The sequence below is a fragment of the Neopelma chrysocephalum genome, unplaced genomic scaffold (genome assembly GCF_003984885.1).
Source record: "Neopelma chrysocephalum unplaced genomic scaffold, ASM398488v2 Primary Assembly neopelma1_24, whole genome shotgun sequence".
Taxonomy (NCBI): Eukaryota; Metazoa; Chordata; class Aves; order Passeriformes; family Pipridae; genus Neopelma; species Neopelma chrysocephalum.
Window position 1 is genome coordinate 31,022,669 of NW_020897693.1, and position 25,455 is coordinate 31,048,123.

Sequence of the window (25,455 nt, forward strand, 5' to 3'; positions counted from 1 at the left end):
AGATACAAATATTGGTAGAAGAGATGCTTTGGGGTTTTTCCTAGCCAAATACCAATACCAAATATGCTACTCACCTGGTTGCATAAGAAGGCTGGACTTCATGTGGGTTCCTTCTATCTGACCAAAAAAAAAGTAATCGGTCAAAAATCGGCTCAACATCTGCTACATAGGACTTTCCTTCTGGGAATATTCGAAGAATTCCACCATGCAGCTGAAAGAAAAGGAAAGATTGCTTTTTACACATATAAACATCCATACATTCATGTGAACAATGACTTATTTCTCCCTCCTCAACACCTAACAAATGAGGAATAAACATCTAATGATAACCAAGACAGCTATGTGACAACACTGGAAAACCTTACTGAATCTCCTAGCCACCTTAATTTTCCCAAACAGCTTGTAATGCTTCAGCATAACCTTCTGTCTAAAGTAAATGGAACCAAGATAAAGATAACACTAGCCCTGTAGCAAACACCGGGAAACTTCTGAGCTCCCAGTCACAGCTCTAGAACCAGTGAATACCACAGAGCTGCTTCACCTGACCAGCCTGAATTCAGACTCTCCTCCCAGCAATTGGTAGACACTGCTTAGAGTGTTTCAGTGCCTGCATCTGATCACATATGAATTAACTTTTATGCCCTGGGAAGAGTGAAGTCTGTTCTATTGTTAGATTTTTAAAGCTTCCCCTTAATACATTACAGCTCCCAATCATCATTCTCCCTACTTAGACATAGCCTCGTTTCTCTCCCATATAATTTCTGCCTTTCCATGTGCCACAATATTTAGGGAAAAGGTCTGATGATCTGCACGCACTGTAGAAACTTCAAAAGATGAAGATGAGCTCTGCCTCATCCCTGCTGTTGTTAGAGGGCTCTTCGGAGGTTTTTATGATGCACCAGAGTACAGTGAAGATGCTGTCAACCCAGCACTGACCTGACGTAGTACCTCTATGCGGCATGCAGAACTGTGAGGTCAGGTCAGGTTTAAAGTCACATGGTTGCTTTTAAAGCCCAGTATGGTTATATTGTTATATTGCATCTCCTCCAGCATATACTTACATAAAATTACTGTCACACCTACCTAATGAACTCCATCAGTGTCCTGGATTTCAGTTAGCTTTTCTTAGTGCCCACTGGGGTGCTTCCTCACTATCTGAATAAGAGTGCAGTGCACAAAATAAATTGGATATTTGCATTTCCTCCCACATCTCCTCCTTCATTTTATTACATTGAGATGTTTCACTGTCATACTCTCTGTAAAGGGATGTGTTTTTTTCTGCAACAGTGCATTTTTCAATGGCATTGTCTCTATACCTGAACTCCCTTATGGGGGTTCATAGTATTTACATGTGCTTAAAGAGCATCTTGGCCTGAAAACGGGTTAGAGAAGCAATAAACACTGGACAATTTTCAAAAGATCACCCACGTGAATGGTTTGTGCTGCGTTATGACAACAGAATTGTAAAGAGACATCCTGCAGTTTTACAAACCCTTCTTTTGTTTCTAACTTAAAGGTATAGTACATTCAAGGCTGACTTAACTGTGTTAGTAACATAGGCAGAAACAAGAGCTCTGTGCTGTCAAGAGACGCACTGGTAGAATCAAAGCTGGATAGCATGAACCAAACCATGTGTTTATTCCTCTTACTAAGCCTCACTGCTTCCTAAAGAAAACTACAAAGGGAACTGCCTGAAGATCTTCCACAGGTTAGCCTGAAGTATCAAGAATGACAGAGGCACAAATTTGGGCTGTCATTTTACTCTGCTCCCAGAACCCACTTATTCTTTAGTGGATTGTTTTTCTTTCTAGTGCTGTTTCTTCTAAACAAAGTGTTAAGAGCACACAGCCCTGTGCTTAGAAGCCTTATTTTATAGCAATAAAACAGTATGTGTGAATGATGGGAGAGAGAATGGTAAGGAAACAGTTCAGCTTTTTACTTCCAAAGGGTTGCCATAAACACCAAGAAAAAAAATGGAGAGATGAAGAATAGACCAGCTGTTCAGAAGCTCAGAGTTCACAGAAACAAACTGACAGCTCCAAAGCTCTGTTTCTGAAGTAGTTTTTCTTTCATGTTCTGCCTCAAACCTGTGGCTTACTCACCTTGGAGTCCCAATTCTTATTCAGGTAATAAATACAGGTGATGCAGCGCCCATCACCATTTGGATTGTCCACATGACGAACATAACCAGTTCCATTTCCAGGATAGCAAGCAACCATAGCCTGCAAGATAAAGATTGTAAAATAATTAATTCTACAAGATGCTTACCTTCAGTTTTAATTTTCTAAGCATCCTCCCATCACCAGTTTGGTTCAGTATTTTTCAGCTTATCAATCCAAAACCTGCAGCAGGCACCACCAGAAGGTATATTTGCACAAACTTCTTTCACAGGGCAGGTTAGCCAGCATGAAATTCCAAACTGGAAAACAAATACCCTTCATAATTCACAATATATACACTAAGGTAGAAAAAAATTGAATTAAACTAAAGCACTAATAAGTATGGTACAAGTTTGTCATTTACAAGCTACGTGACTTTGAAGGAGTTTCAGCTGAAGTTTGCTTAGGTTTCTAAAGATAAACAGTCATTGCAAAATTGATTTCCCAGTCATAATGAAAGTAGAAAGCAATTCGAGCACGTCATGCCTTACCTACTATCATCCTCCTCTGTTCATATCTTCCAGTCACTGTCATATAGATCCCTAAGTCCAACACAAAGTAAGGGTTCCCAGGAAGTGTGGGTAAAAGTCCACAGAGCAAAGTCTGCAAAAAACTGCAACTCCTTTGTGCTGTGTTTGTACAGGGCAGTGCATGTTTGCTTTCATGGACTGAGCCACAGAACTAACCAAACAGCTTTCAGAGCATACTTCTCTCTTTGATCATCTTCAGACTTGTTGATACAATCGCTTAATTCATGGTTTAAATTTCACCTTGAATTATGAGATAAGCCTAACATGAATTACTCCAAACCACATGACAGTCAACATGTCTTATAAGGCTTTTTGCAGCAAAGATGTTGACATCATTAGCAGCCTAAGCAGAATGCAGGGAAGAGCAGGTGAGACTGTTGGTAGGGTACTAGATCTTTGTTTCAGAGTCAATTCTTCACTATTGGGGCTACTTGGTACTGATACCAATCACCACTAAAGTTGTTGCAATAGAAGTCTTGTTCCCAGTCCTCTGACATTTCCTTTCATTGCCTGCCAGTAGTAGCAGCAAGAGTGATGGGAGATGATGAACTAAGTTTGGTTGGAAAGCTGCACACAATATCCAGATGTGGTTTCTCCAGAGATGAGAGGGCAATAATCACTCCCCTCAATCTATGTGCTGTGCTCCTGTAAACAGTGCCCCGGAGCTTCTTGTGCAGGAAGCACGCTGCAGGCTCATGTTCAGTTCACTTTCCACCAAGACCACCTGAGTGTTCCCAGGCTCCCTGGGGGAGCAGAGCTGATCAGAGCTGCTGGCGGCCCCCAGCCTGTACTGCTGCAAGGCACTCTTCCTTCCCAGGAGCAGGACTTGTGTTTGCCCATGTTTATTTCCATAAGGTTCCTGTTGGCCTGTTCTCTGAGTCCATCTGGGACCCTTTGGTTGCAGCCTTGCCCTCGAGGCCATCAACTGGCCCCCTCGGTTTGGGGTCTTCTGCACACTTGAAGAGAGGGCACTCTACCATCTGCTTCAGGTTACTGATAAATAAGAGTGGTTAACAGGACAGGTCCCATGATAGATCCCTGTGGTGCTCCATTTGTTACCAGCCTCCAGGTATGATATGACTGATTGACCACAACCCTCCAAATCCAACCATCCAACCAGTTTTTTGCCCATCTAGTTTTCCATCCATTCAGACCATAACATCCTACCTTCAGATGCAAGAGTACTGTCCATGCCTGTCCCCCAGGACAAGGATATGACTGTGCACCATTTGTATGACCTGCTCCAATGATCTGCCATGCACAGTTGCTAGCGCTGGAGATTGGCAGTACAGGCTTTACTAAGACCAGTTGAAATTTTTATCTAGGAACCCCAGAAGTCTTGTTTTCCTCTTCCAAGCACATGCCAAAGCCATGCTGTTCTCATGGGGTACATGACCACTTAGAGTATAGCACATGCTGCTTTAATTACCAAGGTAATTTTACCATGCCAACAAACACCAGCACAGAAGCTATTGCCAGCCAGCACAGAGGATCCCTCGAACTCTCTGCTACCAAGAACAAAATCTATCCACAGGAGTCAGCATGTATGAATTAACTTCCCTTCCTCCCCACAAGCACCAGAACAGTACCTGCAGGCAGAAGTAAGTCACCAGGACCTGTTCTTCACCTTGACACCTCAAGCCACAGATGCCTAGAGACTGGTGGCCTACAGAGGCAGGAGATTATGCTAAACAAGAGCAAATACCTTTAATTCCAAGTAATAAGCTCTCTTCCATCACACAGTTGGCTAGGTATTTTGCTGTAGACCCTGTCTGCTCTGTTGTCATTCTGCCATTATATATGGCTTCACAGCTGCATCTACATTTCACTATCAGCCTGATAACAGCAGTAAGGGTCAGCCTACAGCCAGTGTTGGAAACAAGTCTGTTAGGAGCAGAAGTCTGGTGGAAACCACAAGTCAGCTGTATCTGCAATGTAAAAATGGTCTGAGGGAGCTGTGCCCTCACTGGTGAGGATAACCCACCTCACGCATCCCTCCCCCCATCCCAGTTGCTAGCACAGCAACTCATGCAGGTGGACTCTTCACCTATCCCATGCACAGCGAGCTGAATCAGATCTAACAATTAAAATAGTAACCTTTTGCAAAACTGGATCCTCATACACTGGGAAACACAGCCTTGGTGCCCAGCAAAGCTCCTCCATCATTCCCCTCTTCAATAGAGCAGGGGTGAGAAAAATGTAATGAAAGGCTCACAGGTCAAGATAAGGACAGGGAGAGATCCTCCATCCGTTACTGCCACAGGCAGAACAGACTTGACCTGGGGAAACTAGTTTAATTTATTGCCAATCAAATCAGAGTAGGAAAATGAGAAATAAAATCAAATCTTAAAACACCTTCCCTCTACCCCTCCCTTCTTCCTGGGATGAGCTTCATTTCCAAGTTCTCTACTTGGTCAGCAGTGGGTCCACCTGGTAGCCAGCTGGCATTGGCTCTGTTGGACATTGGGGAAGGCTTCTAGCAGCTTCTCACAAAAGTCAGCCTGGTAGCACCCCCAGCTACCAAAACCTTGCCCTGCAAACCCAACACATCCCGGGAGCTGAGAGTGAAAAGGAGAAGGGGTAGCGATTCCAACAGACAGGCAGGGAGGAGGGCTGTGCCAGGGGAACTGGGTGCTCATCTCTGCCACAGGCACAGCTGCTTCCAAAGGGGACGTGCAGCTACACTACCAGTGTGAGCAGTGTGAGCTTGGCAGAGCTCTGCTAACCATACCAGAGGGATGACACAAGATGGGAACACAACTTTGTTGACTGATAATACCTCATTTTTAAGTCGATGTACAACACAAAATTATGAAGGCCTTAAGTCTCTCTTTGGAGAGTAGACATTATTCCAAGATTACTGAACTGCCCAAAAATTAATTCAATATTACTACTCTTTTTTAATGCCACAATCAAAAAGCTGCTGAACAACAACAGACTGCAGGCCAGATCCTTAAAGGGATTTAGGTGCTTTACTTACTATGGAAATCTGGGCAGAAGGCCAGTATTTTTCCCGGCCTCCCCCACATAATATGTTCTCTTACCAGAACATGTGCTTTGTCTCTGAGACATTGATGCATTATTTATTTATTTACAGTGTGGACCTTTTGCAATTGCAACACTGATTCCCTGGAGATGAAGCGGAACAATTTCCACAGAATTCTAAAGCACTGGCCACACTTTAGCTTAACTTTCAGAAAAGAAAAGAGAAAAAAGTTTTTTAGTAGCAGCAGCAAAAAGAGAAAAGCAGAAGTGAAATATCCTTTTCCTGGCACAGCGAATATTTGAATGAAACCTTAAACAATGAAGGGAAATCATTCTGGTCCTCCTAGATGAAACGATATCAAGCTTTATCAGAGCACTGGCTGGAGCAGCTCCAGAGCAGATCAAGCTGGCCTCAGCAGGGATTCCAGCTATTAGCACTACTTTTGGATTCATTCAAAGCAAACAAGAAACAGGAGATGAGATGCGTGACCCAGACTTAATTTAGGTAATTGGTGAACACTGTTATTTGCCAGTTTAGTGCACAGTCTAGCTACAAAAGCCAGATGCTCCATCACAATAATCAAACCATTTACCAGGTGCACATATGGAATGTGAGTAAAAAATGTTTCCTATACTTTTGGCTATTGTGTCCAGAAGAGCACACTCTAAATTTTTGGATACAACTCCTCCCTTCAATAACCAACTCCAAATCTAAACTAACTACAGCAGGCAGTAATGAGCAGGAATATACCTAACTTTTTTTTTCCCCAATACAATCCATTACAATGACTTAGTTGGCTTAACTTCCCAGTGTAAGCACTCAGAAAATTTCAGCAACACTACCCTTTTCTAAGTTAAAATAGAAAGGTTGGTCTTACTGAACAGTTAAAAACTCTGATATACAGATCCATGCCTTTCCAGTCACACATACACACACCATCATATGAAGACCAACGCTCTGGCAGTTTAGTCAACAGTTATAAATTAGAGACTACAAAACTTGGAAAATGAAAAGCAAATCATTAAGACTTAAGTTTCTGCAGTCATTTTCACGGATGTTAGCTTTCCCAAGAGGGTGCAAATCAACCACAAGTTAAACAAGTGGCAATTACCAGCTTTAGTAAGGACCCAGGAATCATCAGTAAATTCCACATTTCACAGAAGCTTGCAAAAATGTTATCCATCACTCAGGCTAAGTATTACACTCAAGTCAGCCACCAGAGAAATCTGCAAGTCAAACTGCAAGACACCAGCAAAGTTTGGAGGCAGATAATAAACAACTGTTCCATAGAGAGGATTTTTCCCTGCCTCCCAGTGCTTCTAGCAAGGAGAAAAACAAATTCTCTTAGCTGATGGCCAGGATCACACTGTGAGACATGATTCTGCTACATTTCACAAAATAAGCAGTGCTAGAGCAGCCTAACACTTGGAACAAAACATTTCAGAAAATACCTCAGCTAGAAGATGCTCGTAAGTGGAAACGAACACTGCTTAATAAGAAGCACTGATCACACCAGGTCAGAAGGAGAAGCTCTCTGTACCTCCTAGCACTAAGCCAGGGCCTCAGCGCACTCCTAGTGCAGATTGCATAGGTGGTATTGTAACCCCATACTAATCCTGTATTTTCCTCTCAGAACTAGTATGACCTTTGCAGCCAGCAGAGAAAATCCTGACCCATGTAACTCTATCCTGCTAACACCAACCACCTTTGCAGATTAAGCTACAGACTCCATAATATGCTTTTCCATTTTCTGTACCAGATTTGTACTGTATATTGCTGAACAGCTGCTACTTTTGATCCCTAGTGTAGATAATTTCTGTGTACAGCTTGTACATCAAACAGTTAAATTCAGAAATTACTTGTAAAGTCTGTTAGATGAAAGGTGCTATATAGGCCCAAAGCAATACTCCTCTACAATATCACTATGATGGTTGCCTAGAAAACCAAGGTATTAATAAGAATTAACAGTGCTATAGCCACTGCAGCTTTCAAATATGTTTCTGTTTGGCTACACACTTTCCAAATTTCAGCCCAATATGTGGTTCTCAGACCTGAACTTGAGGGCAAACAAAAATAACTTGACCAATCCTCTAGGAAATGAGGACTACCAGGGTTCACTTGATGGTCTAAGCGCATGTGGTGCTCAGCCTGATTCTAGTTCATAGATGTGCACAGTCTGTACATCCAGAAAGTGAAAGGCACCCAGCATGCTCTACATTAAAAGAACATGAGTAGTCTGACATTTCATGATCAAAGACAAGAGATTCTCAGTTGAGGCTTGTCTGACACACAAGCACAACAGGATGTTTCTTTAGTAATTTCTTGTTGCACCCAATTGCACCCAAGAGTTTTCTGCCATGTAGCTTATAATGATTAAGTATAAAATATTCATGAACATTATTAAATATTAGTTTGTTTGAATTTATGAAAGTTAAAACGCTCAACTGCTATACTGAGGCATGAACTAGGAAAATTGGTCTAATTTAATACTCTGTAGGGATGGGAAGAAACAGAGGGAAGAAAATTATGTTAAAACACCAACAAATCAGAAACATTAGCTTTGTGCCTGTTGGAAAGGGAATCACCAGTTCCAAGAGGGGGTGAAACCCCGCTCACTGCAGTCATGCAACATATGAAATGGGCTTCAGTGGCAGTATTGCATAAGAAACTGAGCCCTCATTTCCTCACCCATAACTGGATTATCACTCTTCAATCAAACAGCTGTTAGAGAGCTAAACCTTGCCACCTCCTCTTTTATCAGCTTCTTGCTCAGAGATGGAGGCAAGAGAGAAGAAAAGTTTTGTGAAGAAAGAGCTTGTGTTTTGAAGTTAAGAAATACTGGGAAAAGGGCTAGAATTCGGCAGGGCAAGACACAGAGAACTTTTCAGTTCAACTTTCATGTTCATATGGAGGCCTAAACGGAAGCCATGTGGAAGACATCTGAAAAGCAAAAAAGCCAACAGAAATAACAATAAACACCCTGGTGAAGCAGTTATTTTCTGTCTGAAACACAAAGCAGATCAAACTCAGCTCCAAAAACAGGTTGCTGAACACTTCCTTCTTAGCTTGCAGAAGTAGTCCTACACAAAGTTACCTTGGATGCAGGTTACAAGTGTCTAATGAAGGGGCAGATGAGCCACGGCAAACAAGATATGAAAGACTGATAGGACCCTGTACCAGTAGGTGATTCATCTCTGGAGCACTGCATCTTAGACAAGATTGACATGATCACAGTTATTTTTGCTCCTGGCTCTTGTATTATGTCAGCAAACCTGAACATTTTAGAGGAAAGAAGAAGAACATTTCTATGGCCAGAGATGCAATCACACAAGTGAAAATATATCCATTCTCACAATTTCTCATCTCAGGTGCATAATGCTGTTTCATTATGCCCATAAGGGGTTTTTTTGTTTGTTTTGTTTGGTTGGTTGGTTTTTTATACCTCCCTGCTGGGCAAGTACTTGCATCTGTACAAAAATCTTGTTTGGATTGGATAGCATTTTAGCCAGGAGGTCTGATACTTGTTTCTCCCTGCTTACATGCAACCTTAATCATCAGATTAAAATCCTCCAAGAACTGAAACCTCATCTCTCCTTTATTATTTTATTTAGTCTTTTGCATGAACCATGGTAGCTTGATTATTGTTTCCAGGTACATAAAAGCTCAGCTTTTGAGAATATTTTGAGGAACAGCCCAAGAGTCTGGGAAGGACTATTCTCTCATCTGCAGGAAAAAGATGATAAGACACTGGTTTATTTTTGCTTATCAACCAAAAGTCTATTACTACCTGAAAACATTGTAATTACCATAAGATGGAAAACTGTTCCTGCTTGTTAAATTTCTTCTAAGAACTAAGGGTAGACAGAAAGAACTACCCATGAAAGCTCTGTTCATGGATTATCTCCATGCCACACAGCTGTTGATGACTAGCATGCTATACAGTGGTAGCTCAAGGAGCCCCTAACAAGCTTTCAAAACTTATGGAACATGTCTGTAAGGATGCCAGCTCACAGATTGATGCTGCTTTAAAAATAACCTCCCTGTTAAATGAATATGTGATGGAGCTTAAGAAGCTTTCCTAATAATTGGCAAAAAAATTTAGTTTTTCATGGCCAGAAGAGTCCTATTAATGTGGAAGACTGCTTTAGCCTGTGACAATTTTTTAAATTTCTTTTCTTCACAGAACACATGCTTAGAGATAAATCTGGATGCCCTTCAAGTTCAAGCTGGCTGCTAGAGCAGTGCCACTGTGAAATGGGAAGGTATGGAATAGCCATGCCTCGTGTCAGTGGTGGCCATCTGCAACTGCCAAGATAATAGGGAGCATTTGTGAACCAAGCTTCGGAGGCAGTGGTGAGTTCTGTTGAGCTGTCTCCAGAATCCTATGGGATCCTTAAGTGAAGGGGCAATTCAGGGAACTCTGAAAGAAATTGACTGAGGGAGAAGTTCTCCAGGCTTCCAAGAGGAATCTGACTGGTGATTTCCTGGGCAGAAGAGTCCCAGGCATTCATCTGCCACTGTATATACTGACTACATTGCTTGCTTTTTTATAAAAGCCAAGAAAAATAAGATTGCTTTCCATCACCCAAACTCTCTGTATTCAGTCTCTGGGCATGGCAAGGAGAAAACAGAACACTGAAAGTTAAGGAAACAAATCCGAAATTGCCATAGGATCACAATTGTCCTTGTGGTGCACATCTTTGTTCTAATAATTAAAAGTATTAACCTCCCCTCTTGTGTGCTTAATTAATCTACACGTCTGCATGCCTGTCAATTAACACTTTTCTCCAGTACTCGTTTCATCTTATGCAAAGGCAAAAATCAGGTAAGATTTTTATTTTACATCCTCCTCTCACCTAAAACTAGATTTTGGTCTGCGACATTACTGGGTCGTTGTGGCTTGCACGCACACAGCGACAATGCCGCTTGAGAAGCGATTAGCGTGCTGTGAAGAGCAGGCATACCATCACGGCAGGACCTGAAATTTAAAAGGCTATTGCCAGTGAATTAGTTCAGTCAAGGATATTCAGATTAAGTATCCAATTAGCAGCTGTAAACATGCGCAGTGCATCGATCTATCAATAGAGGCTGTTTCAGTTTAGAGAGACCGCCCGGCCCTGCGCCGCGGAGCCCTGGCTCGGGGCCAGCGAGATGATGGCTTAACGACAGTGCTACGTGCGGAGCGTGAGGCGATCGGCGATCAAACGCAAACTTTACTCCAGAGTGCACTTCAGAGACAGGCTGCGGAGGGAAGAGGGGAAACCCACACATGCAGCGAGCGCACAGGCACTTAAGGCGCTTCTCGTCTTACTGGGCTGTCTCCCCCTTCTGCTGCACACAGAGGCACACACGCTTATTTCCCACACTTAAAAAAAATAATACTGTTTAATTAAATTTTAGGATTATTTTTGCGTGTTCTTGAAGCCCTCTTTCATCACCCAGAAAACCCTTTCAGTCCCCTCCTCTCCCCCAAGAACCAAACCTGGCCAAGCTGCACTAATGAGAAAGCATCTCAAGCAATTGATGCAGATGGAGAAAGCATCCCCTGTAATGAGCCCTGGGGGGACACCATGACAAACGCCACCCCCGCAGAAAGGCAAATTCGTAAGTAAGTGCAGGCTCATTAAGAAAATCTGTAAGGACTGTCCCTGTATGTTCAGGTTCTCAGCAGGGAATAAAGGCATGGTAACCAGCACAGACATCCTCTGAGAAATATCCTCATCTGTGTAGTAGAAAGATAATTTCATAGTTCCTGAAATATTCCAGCCTTTCATTCTTTGTCAGCACTTAAGACCTTCTCAGTTCTGCTACTAATCACCCAGAGGATTACACCACTGTTTTTTTTCCAACATTTAAAGAAGTCTGCACATTTTGATGCTCTTCTGGTTGTGCAAAGAAAGGTCACGAAAGACAGCCACAACACAGGCAAACTGTGTTTTGCTGGTTTTGGAGTTGCCCAAATTGGCCAACATCCTTTTTTTACTATTACCCATTACTTTTAGCCTGTGGGCCCAGGGCGAGTGAGCAACACTGCCCATAAGACTTATCAGCTCACATATGGTATGCAGCACTTCATACACTTCCTGGGATTTCATCGGGGCAGCCCTGGGCACCCTGGCAGGCAGAGGTGATGAGCCGCCACCTTGACCCAGGTGTGCCATGGGGACAGGAGGCCCCAGTTGGGCAGCACAGTCCTTCCTTGGGGACACTGCCCAGGACACCTCTTGTGACCTCGCATGCTCCCACAGCAGAGGCAGCACCACACCGAGAAAATGTTTTCCTTTGTCCCCTTTGGCTTAGTGAAATTCTCTCTCCACTGCCAGAGAGGAATGCAGGGTTCAGACAAGCATCGTCACACTTGGAAGGTACCCCAAATATTCCTCAAGGGTCCTCCCAGAACTGTCAAAGCTGACTGGGCTTCTGAGCCTGCTAAGACATTACTGCAGTGAATAAACAGAGAGATCAATGGTTTGTTATCACAGCAGTAGGACCAAATCAACGCTAATTTGATGACACCAGTTATCTTCTATGTTAATTTTGGAAGGAAGCAGTCTCACCCCCCACACATCTTTTGCTCACCCACACCTTTAGAGAGGACCTTGCCTAGCTAACAATACATGTATTCCAGCATAGGATTTTGTCTTAATGAGTATTTATTGGTAAAACTTACTAAAATTATCTCTAACAAATTACCATCAGGAATAATTTCTGCTACACTTCAATAGCTTGTGTGGTCTTTACCTCTAAGGCTTTGCCTGCACATAAAGTTGTACTGCTCTGAGTACACATGCACATTACAACAGTTCAATCTCTTAATTAAAGGAGATGGATGTATATGGAGTGACACACCATCTTTCCATGTAAGAAGGGAAACAAGACATTCAGATTCAAGGCAATTTCATAGTAATATAACTACACACCTGTTCTAAGGTTAGGCAATAAAATATATTAGTAAAAAACCCAAATAAATATTTAAGTGTTGTAGTGCCTCCCCTCTCTTCCACCTATCCAGTTTGTACTTGCACCAGTAAGGTATGTGTAGACAGAAACTCAGCAACTCTGATCAAGGCAAGCTTGCATAAACACAGATATGCATACACACAAGAAACTGAGCTCCAGCCTTACATTTGCAAGATATTCACAAAGGCTCTCACCTCTTAAAAGGAAGTCTGGTCTTTAACCCAGCTGCAGGACATCAGATTCTGGATTTGAACATGAGCTGCAGAACTCCCACTTCTCTTTTTCCACTGGTCAAGTCTCTCCCATGGATTTATGCTGCCACCACCTGACAGAAGTGACCAGCCCTAAAGGCTGCCAGCGTTGCAGCCACTGACATAGGCTTTAACCCTCCTGCTGGGGCAGTGGCTGTGCCCAGGGACACAGCCATGCCTGACAGGTTCCAGCCTGCTCATTCCTGCTGCTCTGCTTTGCTGCGGTCCCCTCCGGAACATTACCCAGCCATTCCCACCACAATTCACTGAACCAGCAGTCCTTTGGAGGTTTCTCAAGACCCAGTTCAGGGCTGAGTCTTAAAGTAATAATGTTCTTTGACATTTAAGGTAGTTTTTGCAGGAAGCACAGCAACTGTTGAGCAAGGAAGGTGGTCTCTCTAGTGTGAGTTCAGGATGTTTCCTGAGGATGCGGAAAGCCTGGAGTGGTCTTTCTGGCTCATTCCCCTCCTTTTTCCTCTTCCTCTCCATAATCTTTCCTCTCTGGCTGCTAGAGTGACAAGAGCAGCATGTACTCAGAACCACCATGGGGCAGCCAGGGTTGAGCCAAGCTGGAGGTTGGACAGGGGCTGCTCTCCCAGGATGCCAGCTGGTTGGGCAGTCAGAGGAAGAAGCAGCCTTCATCCCTTTCTCTTCCCTGGGATTGAGATGAGAGATGGTGACTGTATAGGCATGACAGGCTGTGGTAAGAACCAGGGTAAGAAATCCCTTGTTGGGGGTCCTGCAGCTGGCTTTGCTAGAGGGGTGGGGTGCAAGTACATCTCTGCAATGAGAAACACAAAGGGGAAAGGCAGGACAGATGAATACGGGGAAGGCAGAGCTGCAGGGTTACATGTGCCCATTTAGGCATGGGGGTGAAGTAGGTACCATCGCCTCCTACACCATGTCTGCCCATAGCTGTGGTCACCACTGGCACAGCCAGTGCCTTTCCTAACTGCAGCCAGAACATTGTACTAATTCAGCTCATAACGAGCAGCAGCAGCAGTGTCTACAGATGGTAAGCAGTGAAACAGGCTTTTAGCCAAGTGCCAGCAAGAGACAAAAGTAAACTAACAAAGAAATAAAATTGTATTTGTTTCAGTTACAGAGACATCTCAGTGTAAAGAAACAAACAAACAAAATCCAAGTCAACCACGTTTTTAACCTTGCCAAGAAATTATCAGTGCAAGCGTGAGACTGGTACTGAGCCTTTAGGTCACTAGTTAAACATCAAGTTTTGCATTCAGAAATATAATAGTAAAATGCACACTTCAGTGTAGTAAAATGACACTTCAGTGTTTGACCACCATGAAATGTTGAATTACAGCAAATCTGGCAATGAGGACCACCAGCATTCATAAATCCTCTCATTGCTCCTGCATGAAGAGGAAGTCTATAAAACAGTTAACCAGGCAGTGACCCTTCATGTTGGCCTGCTTCATGTTAATCCGGTTGAAATGGAAACACTGGTGAATATTGTAAAGAACAGAGTTATTGATACAACCTTGTGGACCCTGTTCTGTTTGTGCACATATGACATAGCTATGTGTCTTAACAACAGGACGTTACAGCATTTACAGTGAAGCTTCTTTTTCCACTTCTCAGACCACTTCTACCAGATTTCCTGTGGGAAATCAGAAGGGGAAGGTGCAGTTACACAGTCATCAGCAGCAAGCACAATACCCCAAGACTGTTAACAACCAAAGAACAGGCAAGTTGAGGACTAATTGACACTTCCTCCTCCCCCCACTTCTTCTTCACTATCCTGGTTCTGCACTATTCTTCCTACCCATGTGGTCCAGTGAGGGGCTGTGCAAGACACTTTCTTCACCCCCTGGAGTCTCGGGGCAGTCAAGAGGCTCCATCCACTACGATGAAGGCCACTATCACTCAGGATCGCATTCTGAGTTGGAAGGGACCCAAAAGGATCATCAAGTCACACTCTTAAGAGAATGGCCCATATAGGGATCAAATCCACGACCTTGATGTTATTAGCAATAAGCTCTATCCAGCTGGGGTCCTTGCACCTAAGGGCTTTTCCCATTCAGGAGGGTGTTCCCCACCATGCACTGCCTATCTCTTTGTATGCGTTACTGGAATAACTGGTACTGTTAATGGTATAAGACAGGCTTGCCACAAGACAGTCAGTTGCAAAGGTCATAAAAATCACAACTGCTATCTATTCCATCAAGTAAGGCTCCTTGCTGCCTCCCAAGAGACCATATAAAAGATGGCTTGCACTTCAAATAGAAGAAAAAAATTTATAGCAAGATCAGGGATGGCACGAGAAATCACTACAACATTTCCTGAAGCTTTCTAAACATATTCTAGCATACTCTAAGCCAAGCACCAAAGGATATGCTTCAGGTCCCATTGATCTGAAAGAGCTTTTAAAAAAAGTAGGTAAGTGAATTGCTGAACTGGGGCCAAACCTTTAAAAATATTTGTCTTACCAATTTGCATAAAAAATGACAGTGTAAGAAGACATAAGCAATGATTAATTATTATTATGACTTAGAGACAAGAAAAATGCAGACATATTTCTTGTTTGGATTTTCAGGTCCAGAAAGAAAGCACAGAAAACAGACTTCGTATGAACTACATAGACACAAGACTCAAAATGGTTATCATCTTTTTTGCTACAAACTAAGATGCAATTCCCTGATGTTTGCCAAAAGACGAGGCTACCCTGCCATTTCCAACTGTCAAAGCTTTGGACAAACTGTGCTCTTTCCAGTCAGTGCAAACAGCGTGCTATGCTGTACTCCTGTAATTTACACTATTAATTTTTAGCTGGATGGCTGATGGCATGAACATTTAGTAAGCCTCCGTGGAACCATTGTGGTCAGCAGAAATCTCTTGCACTACTTTATTTGCAAAAAATCAGAGCAACAAGTGACTTATTTAATCAACCGCTTTCTAATAAGTGCTTTGCAGGTTGGCACTAAGTTTCTTCATCTACTAATCTTATCAAAGCACAATATCAAGAGAAAAATGACTGCAGGGTAAAAAGCTCCTTTCTATCACTGAGAGATAGTAAATGTGTGAGTGACAGAGAGGAAATGGGCCTTACAGCCAAAGAATCAAATCATTCATAGCAATGATCATGAGTGGTGTGCTGACGGGATGACATGCCTGTGAATAGTTTAAATAGTAGGAGATAGAGGTTTTACTTGGCATGAGCCTCCTTCATGGTCTTACTCCATCTCACTGCCTGAATAAAGACCTTGTTTTTCTGGCTTACTCCTTGTCAGATCTTTTCAAAGCAGTAAAAGGTCTAAACTAATTGCTATGTAGTGCTATGCATCAGCCAAAATCTTTTGTCAAGGCCCATCACATTCTGTACCACTGCATCAGTTATTCACCTTGAAGCCCACCACAGTAGCCATCATCTACCCTAGGCACAGATACCACAGTTTCCAAAACACCTCTTACCATGAATTAATCTATAAATCAAACAAAACCTTTCCACAGAAGCCTAGGGAGGCTTGTGTTGCTGGCAGCTTTCTAACAATGTTGTTTCAGTCTTCAGCTTTGTCACAGAAGGATTACAGTCATGATAAATCCAACCCCTTTTCCATAAATCTGAAACCAGCAACACTTACTCCTAGGATTCCCTTCCTGATCTCCTCATTCTCTCAAGCCATCTGCTGCAAGATGGATGAGTGTTACGTGGCCCGTTGGTGCCAAAGGACCACTTGCCCCTGGCCCATTACATATTGGGAAAAGGCAATCCAACTGCAAGAGGAGCAGTAAAAAAACTTTTTAAAAAGTAAACACCTCAAAATTATTTTTAAAAAATTAAAAAAAAGGTTCTTTGACTTTCTAAGAGTCATCTTGAAACATTTGATAAAAGTATTAATCTCTTCCAGGTGTGTCAAGTCTATTCAACAACCATCAAAAATTCATCTAATTAAAAATACATTCATGCTTGGACATTGTGGTTTTATCTTCTCCCTCTATCTCATCCCCTTCTACACGCATGTGTAAAGGACTTGCTGAGGGAGTAAAGACACTGTTGAACAACTCCATCACTGCAGGGAAAAAAAAATTAAACAGTGTGCAACATAGAAGAGGAGGAGGGAGAAGATACTTCCATGTAATTAATCAAGCAAATTTCTCAGGAAACAACATTCAGGGTAAGGCTATATTGAGCCACCATCCAGATAAATTTTGAAATCAAAGAAAGAAGAGTTTCCTGTGAAATCAAATAAAGACACCGGGATTCACACAGCTGGAATCCTTAATGAAAAGAAACAAGCCACTTTTACTGTGAGCATCAATCTCCATTTTAACATATACTGTTATTAGCAATGAGCTGTATGTAATGGACTGAATTATCCACTAATAATTACCTTGGGAAAAGGCGTACAAATATTAATAGTAAGAACCATTAGGAAGAAATTCCTGAATGTTAGGAAGAAATTCTTCACAGAAAGGGTGATTAGATATTGGAATGGGCTGCTGGAGTCACCATCCCTGGAGGTGCTTAAGGAAAGACTGAACATGGCATTTAGTGCCATGGTCTAGGGGACATGGTGGTGTTTGGTCATATGTTGGACTCGATCTCAGAGGTCTTTTCCAACCTGACTGATTCCATGATTCTGTGACCAACTCTCCTCCCTCCCAAAATGCAAGCTCAGCGGGACGGGGCACTGAACTCTGATTCTTGCCATTTGCCCAGTGGCTCTCCCCAGGATAATGCACCTTGCAATGCTACACACTCCCCCGCCAGTCCAAAGGACAAACACTCCCTGTATGCAGAGGCCTTAATGCCACCTATATTACAGTTACACTGGCATTTAATGAGCAACAAGCCCTCATACAAACAAACTGAGAAGCACATAGGCATTTAGGGCTCACAAGTAATCAAGATATTGGCAGGCACACCAGCAGGGCTACTGCAAGTCTCTGGCATTAAGAGCTGACATAGTGCTGCTAGCAAGGAGTGGCACCAGAGCAGGCACAGCAAGAAATAAGTTACTGTGAAAAATGCACTACCAATATGGGAGAGATTATGGAAAACTTCACCGCTTTGCCATCAATATCTAACTCCAGAGTCTAGTAAGACTCGTGAAAAGTCTTTGCTGGACTGCAAAACTACAGACAATAAAAAAAATTAAGTAACCTGCCCTGATGCCACAAACACATGCACAAACTCAGGATAAACAGACCACTCTGATCTTTACATTGTCTGAGAGCACAGCCTGAGAGCATTGGCTTATTTCCCTTCTCTTACAGGATTAACAACCTTCTGCCTTCCTCTGGGGCTATGACTGTAAAGCACATAGAAGGCTCCTAGCACAGTGTAAGAAAGGTCACTAGGCAGACATACTTCTCCTTTGCAAGAGTGGGAAAGGAGGACCAAGAGAAGAGACCTGGCTGCCAAAGGCTCTGCTGTAACACACACTGAAAGCAGCATGTTTTTGCCACTGCCTACATGACTGCACTACAGTCATGTTTTTAAGAGCGATGATACATAACAGGTACCGAATTCTGATTGTAACCTCAACACCCAAGTATTACCTCAAATACCATTTCATAGAGGCTCCACATGCTTCTGAACCCACTTAGAGATATGTGCATCACTGTCTGTAAAATATTGACCCATTTCTCTAATACCCAGTCCCTGCTAAGTGAAAAACAAATCTGAGAGATTCTCCAAGTGCCTCTTTCAGAGAAGTAGTTCTTTTGAAAGTTTCAAAAGTCATTGAGAATAATTTGATGAAGAACAAAAACAAGTGCTCATATGCCCAAGTTTATACTCATCTGATTGTCAAGTAAAAATTATACATTCCTGTGTATAATTAACCAGGCTAACTAATCTTGCTTGACAAACACAGATGTAAACATCAGCTTTGACAACAAGCCAAAGCAACCACTCTAGGATCTGTGCCAATGCTGAATTCTTCAGTCTGATATCATAAAATGACTTGTCTGTTGTATTTACAGTTCCAGTGGCTCTGGACTCTGCCGGCAGCTGGCCAGAAGAACAGATTTGAACTTATCCATTATGCCAGAACATGTGCATTTGATTAAAAGAAAGAAGTTAGGCATATTTTTTCTGGATGGTGGTATTCATCAGACCTCCCACTGTAAACTAATTGCAAGGCATGTTGTTACCAAAGTATCAAAAACACTTTGTGACATATAATAAACCGGTATATTTCTATAGGCAGTATTGCTCTTCAGCCTACCATGCCTACAGTTTTCTGTTATCCTGCTCTTCAAATCTGCACCTCAAGTTAGAAAATTCAGCATTTCACTGTGTTTTAACTGCAAAGAATAGAATTTGAATGCTATAGAACAGATCTCTTCTTTCTTCACACATAAATGCAAAAATACCTTACCTGAGTTATGAGGGACTTTGTAAAACCACTCCTGTGACATCTCGTCTACTCCTTCAAATCTCAGGAACAAAAATCTTGGTAACAACCTGCTAGGCAGACCATGTTTCAAAACCTACCTAAGAACACCCCATCATGTGATAGGCAGAACCACCCATTCTGGTTTTCAGCAAACATTTGCTAGGCATGAAGTGCCACCACAAAAGACTAGCTTCTCCTGTGACCATCAGAGAGGGTCCAACAGGGCAGGGTGAGCAGGGTGGTTTCATGGCTACAAGGAAGCAAGTTTTCAATAAGGTTCAAATCCCACAGGGACTTCTAAATTAACTAATCTCATATTGAAAACACTTTTTTTTAACTTCAGGCCATATACCTGACGCTGAATGTGAACAGTTGTGTTCTGAGCTGAAAACATCAGTCATGGGCTTCCTTTAACAACAGATCAACTCTTAAGATTACAAATTCTTGTCTTATTCTCTAACCAGCAGGACTCAGTGGTATCCAGGCGCAAGATGAGCTCAAGGTCCCCAGTGGCAGACCTGACATAGATTTCAGCCCTTGATGGTACCCAGGAGGGTACCTGTGACTCAGAGCAGAATGTGCTGCTGTCAGGACGAGGTGCAGAGTCCATGCAGAGTGCAGCCACACCAGTTCAAAGTACCTTCCACCTCTCGCCTGTGAGGACCAACGCAGCCTGTTGGCAGCACGTCAAGCGCTGAGGGCAGCAGGCACTGACAGCACTGCTCTGGGACCCTGTCTGACCACAGAGAAAGTTGCCCTTCACCAGCAGAGGCAAAATGAGAAAGAGGGAATAACCACAGTCTGTTAGCAGCAGATGAGCTGCCCAGCCATCACACTGCAAACAGCTTTTGGGTTTCCACACACCAGCCAGCCAACCTGGTTCCTACCATCCTCTGTCCCCTGTCTCCTCGCAGCAGGGACTTCCAGGGCTCCCCAGAAGCTCCTAAAAAAACAAACTAACAAAACAAAACAACAAAACAAACAAAAAACCCACAAAAGATACCACCAAACAAACAAAACCTAACCCATAAAACAAAAAACCTCCACTCACCACCAAAATATTTCTCAGGTCTTGAAGGAGAAATTGAAAGGTCTTCTCCTCTGGAATATTTTCCTGCCTTTAAAAAAGAGTTACTGCCCTAACTTACATATAATACGGGAGTTTTTTTCCACAAGGCATCCCCTCAAGTCACCGCAAATGCCAGTTAACCCAAAGAGACCTTGGGACCTGAGGAATTGGAAGCTGCAGCACATCACCCTTTCACACATGGTCCCTGGAGCATTATCTGACCCTGGGGGGCACTCCAGGTGACTGGCCTCACAGACCAAGCTGCAGCTTTTCTTCCTGGCCCCAACCACCCACCAGCTTTTCTTCAAGCAAAGCTCCAATAGAGTAGAAAGAGGTCCTCAAAACCAAGGTGACCTTGGTCCCCAGGCCAGAGCATCCCTCCATTCAAGGACATGAATCTTCTCACTCTGAGTAGAGGGCTAAACCTGGGTCAACAACACTTCAGTGATATACTTAGCCATTTACCTACTAGAAAAAGGGAATCTTTGTATTATCTTACTAGAAAACGGAGACTCTAGTTGAGGAGAATGCAAAAGCCAGCAAGCAGTGCAAGTCTGTCAACAGAAGAATCTTTTTGTTATCTGGTTATTTTGATCATTTAACCATGTTTTGATCATCTAATCAGATAATATGTTAAACTATTACTTACTCCAAAGATAGATTTTTATCACTAATCTGCAAAGATGAAAGGTTACATTTCATTATCAGCCCTCAAATGTCAACCAACAGCTCATAAGAATATCCAATACCCTTGTAAAAATTTACTTCTATCCATTCTCTTTGATGCAATCTTAACTTTCTTGAAATGCTCTTGAAATTCATCTGGAAACAGTAAAATCTTAACTGGCTTATTTCTCTCATGTAGCTACAAGGAAAGTTTCCTTTAATGGACAAAAGTTCTTCTTGTGTTCCTTTGTGTAGCTACAAAAACATGAAGCACTTCACACTAAGTTGATAGTAATCTGACATAAGTTCATTTACCAGGCAAACCTCTCCCCCTCTTCCAACACTTAGGCTGAAGACTAAAGTCATACTATTTATTTAAAAGTATAAACCTTTAAATAATGATGGGCCGATATGAGATGGATACATTTTCATGACGAGTTACCATGTAGCCAAAGGCTTACATTTTAAACAAATTGTTCTAGACTCTTAGCTCGTCTAATATCTATATTCCAAAACAATAAATTACAATAGCACATGTCCCACAAAGAAGTTCTATGAAAGTTTATGGGCATCCATTTATGTGTATAATCTGTCAGATAAAAATACAGTGAATTTAAATTTGGGATTTGTATATATGCATTCACAAGATTTTAGATGATAAGCAAAATGGGAAGGTTTAATGATGGAACAGAAATGTCAGTAGATGACGTGGGAACCTGCATGCACTGTAGTAGTCAGTTGATTAGTCACAGGAATAATCTTCCTGCTGAAGACATCCAACATCTCAGTTACAGATAGCAGCTGCTATTCCAGGGCCTCACATATCCATGGTGCTTATTATTATAACAAGAGGATTGGTGACTATTAATGTCTGATAAAAATTTCTCTGCATTTAGTTTAACAAACAATATTGAGTCCCTTTCAGTCCTGGATTGCTGTGTAGCACTTCCATGCGTTGTTCAGAGTCTGACACTTTCCACACTAAAGCAAAAGCATCAAAAGTCTCTCTTTAAAGCAAGTAGCTTGGTGTCTATTTATAACACAAGTTCTGTCCTTTCTGTTATTACCATTTGTGCAAAAATGACTTCAAGAACAACACAATTCAGTTTTAAAATCATCTCCACAACCCAAAGTCACTCACTAAAAGACCCTTCTCTCTAGCCAGTGCCAAAAGCCTTCACTCATCCAGTTGTCTCTTTTCCAAATACCTTGTAAAAAGGCTGAACAACCTCTTTTCACTCCAATCCAACTTTAAAGTAAGCCCCTATTCTTTCACCCCCTCAACACCCACCCCCATCAGCCAGTAACACACTTTCAGCAATAAACAGATAAACAGAAGTCACCCAGAGAAAGGACGAGGATGACCTTAAAGGTATGCCAAAGCAGAATGGTTATTTATACCTCCTAATACCAGGCTCCCAACAGGAATAGGTGAAATCCGATCTACCCACATTTTAAACCATATCTACCCAAGCATTAACTGAATTGATGATCAGTAATTCAGTGGAGCTAAGTATAGGAGCAATGTTTCAACCTTTTATTACTACCACCACTGAGAGGAAATGTGGGGGTTGCATGCACAGGTTTCAGTGTATTCCCAAGCAACTGGTAAGCATCACCATTCTGTTTTCTTCATTTTTCTGGGGGGGGAAAAATAAATCTCAGTACCACTCACACATCCTCTTAGTCCAGTGCAAGTAAGGACCAAAAGAAATGCCTAACTGCTCACTATTGTCATTTTTTTTAAGTTTCATTGTTTTTTGTTTCTGGCATATCTCTGAAAGCAGTGGACATTTTGAAAATATACTACGTATTACAGAAATAAATAAATGGGGATGTTTTCAGCATTCAGGACAATGAATGAACTTAGTTCCAAGCCAGTCCACTTTGCCACAGCAAAACAGACAAGGAAAAAAAAGACAAGTTATCTCAAACTAATGACATTGCAAGTGCAAATAAACTTCATTGGGAAAGAAACCAATAACACAAGTGTCCTATAACAACACAAGTGTCCTCTCCATTTCTGAGCAAAAAAGCCTAGAAAAAACAACTCTTTAAGACAAAAGTTTGCAGTGCATCCCTTATTTTGTGCCACATACCCAATGCAATAACGATAATCTCTTCTGCTATTGGACGCTGGCATGAGTAGGAACCTCGAAACTACTTTGTGTAATACTATCACATGGGCGCAAACAACCAAATAATCGGATCCGAGCTGGGTACGTTCGCAGGAAGGGGAGTGGAGAGCTTTCTCACCCCCGAAACATAGACAAGGCTAGACGCTTTTGGTGGGGTACGCCCCGCGCCGGTCCACCCTCTCCGCACCTGGGGCGAGCAGCAGCGAGCGGTGGGGTGCAGCGGGTCCGGCCCCACCACCGAGAAGAGGGGGGCCGCCTGCAGTTCTCTGGACGGCTGCGAAGTGATCGCCGGTGCCACACAGGGGAACAGGCAAGGGACTGGCCGGGGTCCGGCAGCGGAAGAGCCCAGCGAAATCCCAGCAAGAGGAGCCGCCCCGGAGCGCTACCTGCTCCGGCGGGGCGAGGGACCGGCAGCGGGCGGCCCCGCTTTCAGCGGGACCCCCGCACCCTGCCGCCCGCCGGCAAGGGCTGGCGAGCGGCTGCCGTCGCGGGCGTCCCTCGGGCAGCGCACGGCGCCTCCGCCACCTGGAGCGGTTCTGCTGGACAGCCCGAGCCCATAGGCACCCACAGGCGGACAGCGCGGACGCCCGTGTTAAGTTTCCAGCAGGTCCCACGAGCAGCTGCGAGGCGGGTCGGGCCGGCTAGGAGCCGGGGCGGGCGGGCGGGCAGGAGGGACGGGACCCCGGGGACCCTCACCTTGGATCGCTCTTTCACGTAGTACTTGCCGAGTCGGCTCCCGCAGTACATCACCAGCCGGTCTATCAGCGTGAGGAGAAAGTTGATGGCCTCGCAGCCTTCCTCCGTGCCCCCGATCCACTTGATCTGGTCGCCGCGGAGGTGCCGCTTGGCGACGCCGCGGCTGGGGCCGGCCAGCTGCCCGTCGGCCAGCTCCCCGTCGCGGTGCATCCGCTTCACCCGCTCCAGCACGCAGTCCCCCACCACTTCCCCCAAGAAGTTGTCCAGGTAGCAGAAGCCGATGTCGTGCAAGCAGGGCACGACGTACTCCAGGGCGATTCTCTCCAGGTCCAGCCTCATGATGTGCCCCAGCGGCATGGCGCGGCGGGGACGGGCGCGCCGGTGCCCTGCCGGCGCCCGCGTCGGGAGGCGATGCCCGCCGGGCCGCCGCCGGCTCCAGGCCGAGCCGGGCAAGGGCTCCGCCGCGACGCGGGGCCAGGCGAGGCGAGGCAAAACTTTCGCCGCGGCGGGCTCGGCTATGCACCGCGGCCCGGCGCTGCGGGAGCGGCGGTGCTGCCGGAGCCCCGCGCTGCTACTGCCGCCGGCACAGCCCCAGCAGCGTGCGGGACCGCCCGGGGGCGTGCGGGAGGGCGCGGCAGCCCCCGCCCGGCGCGCGGACGGCGGCGGCAGATGGCCCCACGCTGATTAACACGCCGGCTACGTGCGGGATGTGTGCTCGCGCCGCTGCGCGAGGGTGGGGCCGCCGGCGCGGGCCGAGCGCCCCGCCCACTCCTTGCCCGCGGCAGCGCGGGCAGCCAATCGCCTGGGGCGGGGCGGGGCCAGCCCGCGGGGAACGGGCGGTGAGGGCTCCCACACGTGCACGCGGGGGGGCGTGGCCCCCGGTGCCACCTCCTCGCGGGGTGGGCGTGGCCAGCGCCATTGAGGAATTCTGCCCTCGCATGTCGGCGGTGCTGGGTTCCCTCCGGCCCCACCGAGCCGTCCCGCAGGCGGCCTGGGGGACACCGCATCGCACCTCCCCGTACCCCCCCGCTCCTGGACTCGTCCAAGTGAACTTTGCAAAAGCCTCCCTGGGCTTCTCCTGCCGCCTCTTACCTCCGACTGCTGCAGCGGCAGTTTCAGCACTAGACAGAAGTGTCGCATTAGGCGGCAGGTACCGCTTTTCTGGGCGAGGAATGCACTGCTTTATAAAGGTTTATGTAATAAAATAACACTTCCCTGAATTATTTACCCCAAAGGGCCCGCCAGGTTGCTTGGCTCTGCTAGCAGGAAACACCTCCCGGACCGTCGGCGGCTTCGTGCCACGGCGGGACAACTGCAGTCAAACCGTGACAAACTTCATTCCTCACTTCCGAACCACAACTCGCCATTCCCCCGCGTGACCCCTTGACAGTAACACTGTCCCTGCACCGGCCGGCCACGAAATACTGTCCCGCTGTCGCTGTTCAGTCTGTGTCCGACCGAGCAGCACGCTTTCACGGAAAAACGCATCATGAGAAAGGAAAAGTAAATAACCGCTCAGCTCCGCTCACACACACAACATGCCCGGGATTCACTAAACAAACACACGAAGCCTCTACAGAAATCAAAACCAAAGCAAAGACACTTCGCGGAGAGACGCTGCCTGCGGCCAAGCCG

The 25,455-nt window shown here is 44.6% G+C and overlaps 1 protein-coding gene across 1 annotated transcript in view; it reads right to left on the minus strand.

Annotated features, from left to right (window-relative positions):
• EGLN3 (egl-9 family hypoxia inducible factor 3) overlaps positions 1-24,535 on the minus strand; it is a 30,120-nt gene extending 5,585 nt beyond the window's left edge. Inside the window, exons 1-3 of the mRNA XM_027670553.1 lie at positions 23,821-24,535; positions 2,103-2,222; positions 75-211 (exon numbers count right to left, since the gene is read on the minus strand). Of these exons, the coding sequence (XP_027526354.1) occupies positions 75-211; positions 2,103-2,222; positions 23,821-24,177 (614 nt within the window). The 5' untranslated portion in view covers positions 24,178-24,535. The remainder of the gene's footprint in view (positions 1-74; positions 212-2,102; positions 2,223-23,820) is intronic.
• Positions 24,536-25,455: the final 920 nt, after the last annotated feature.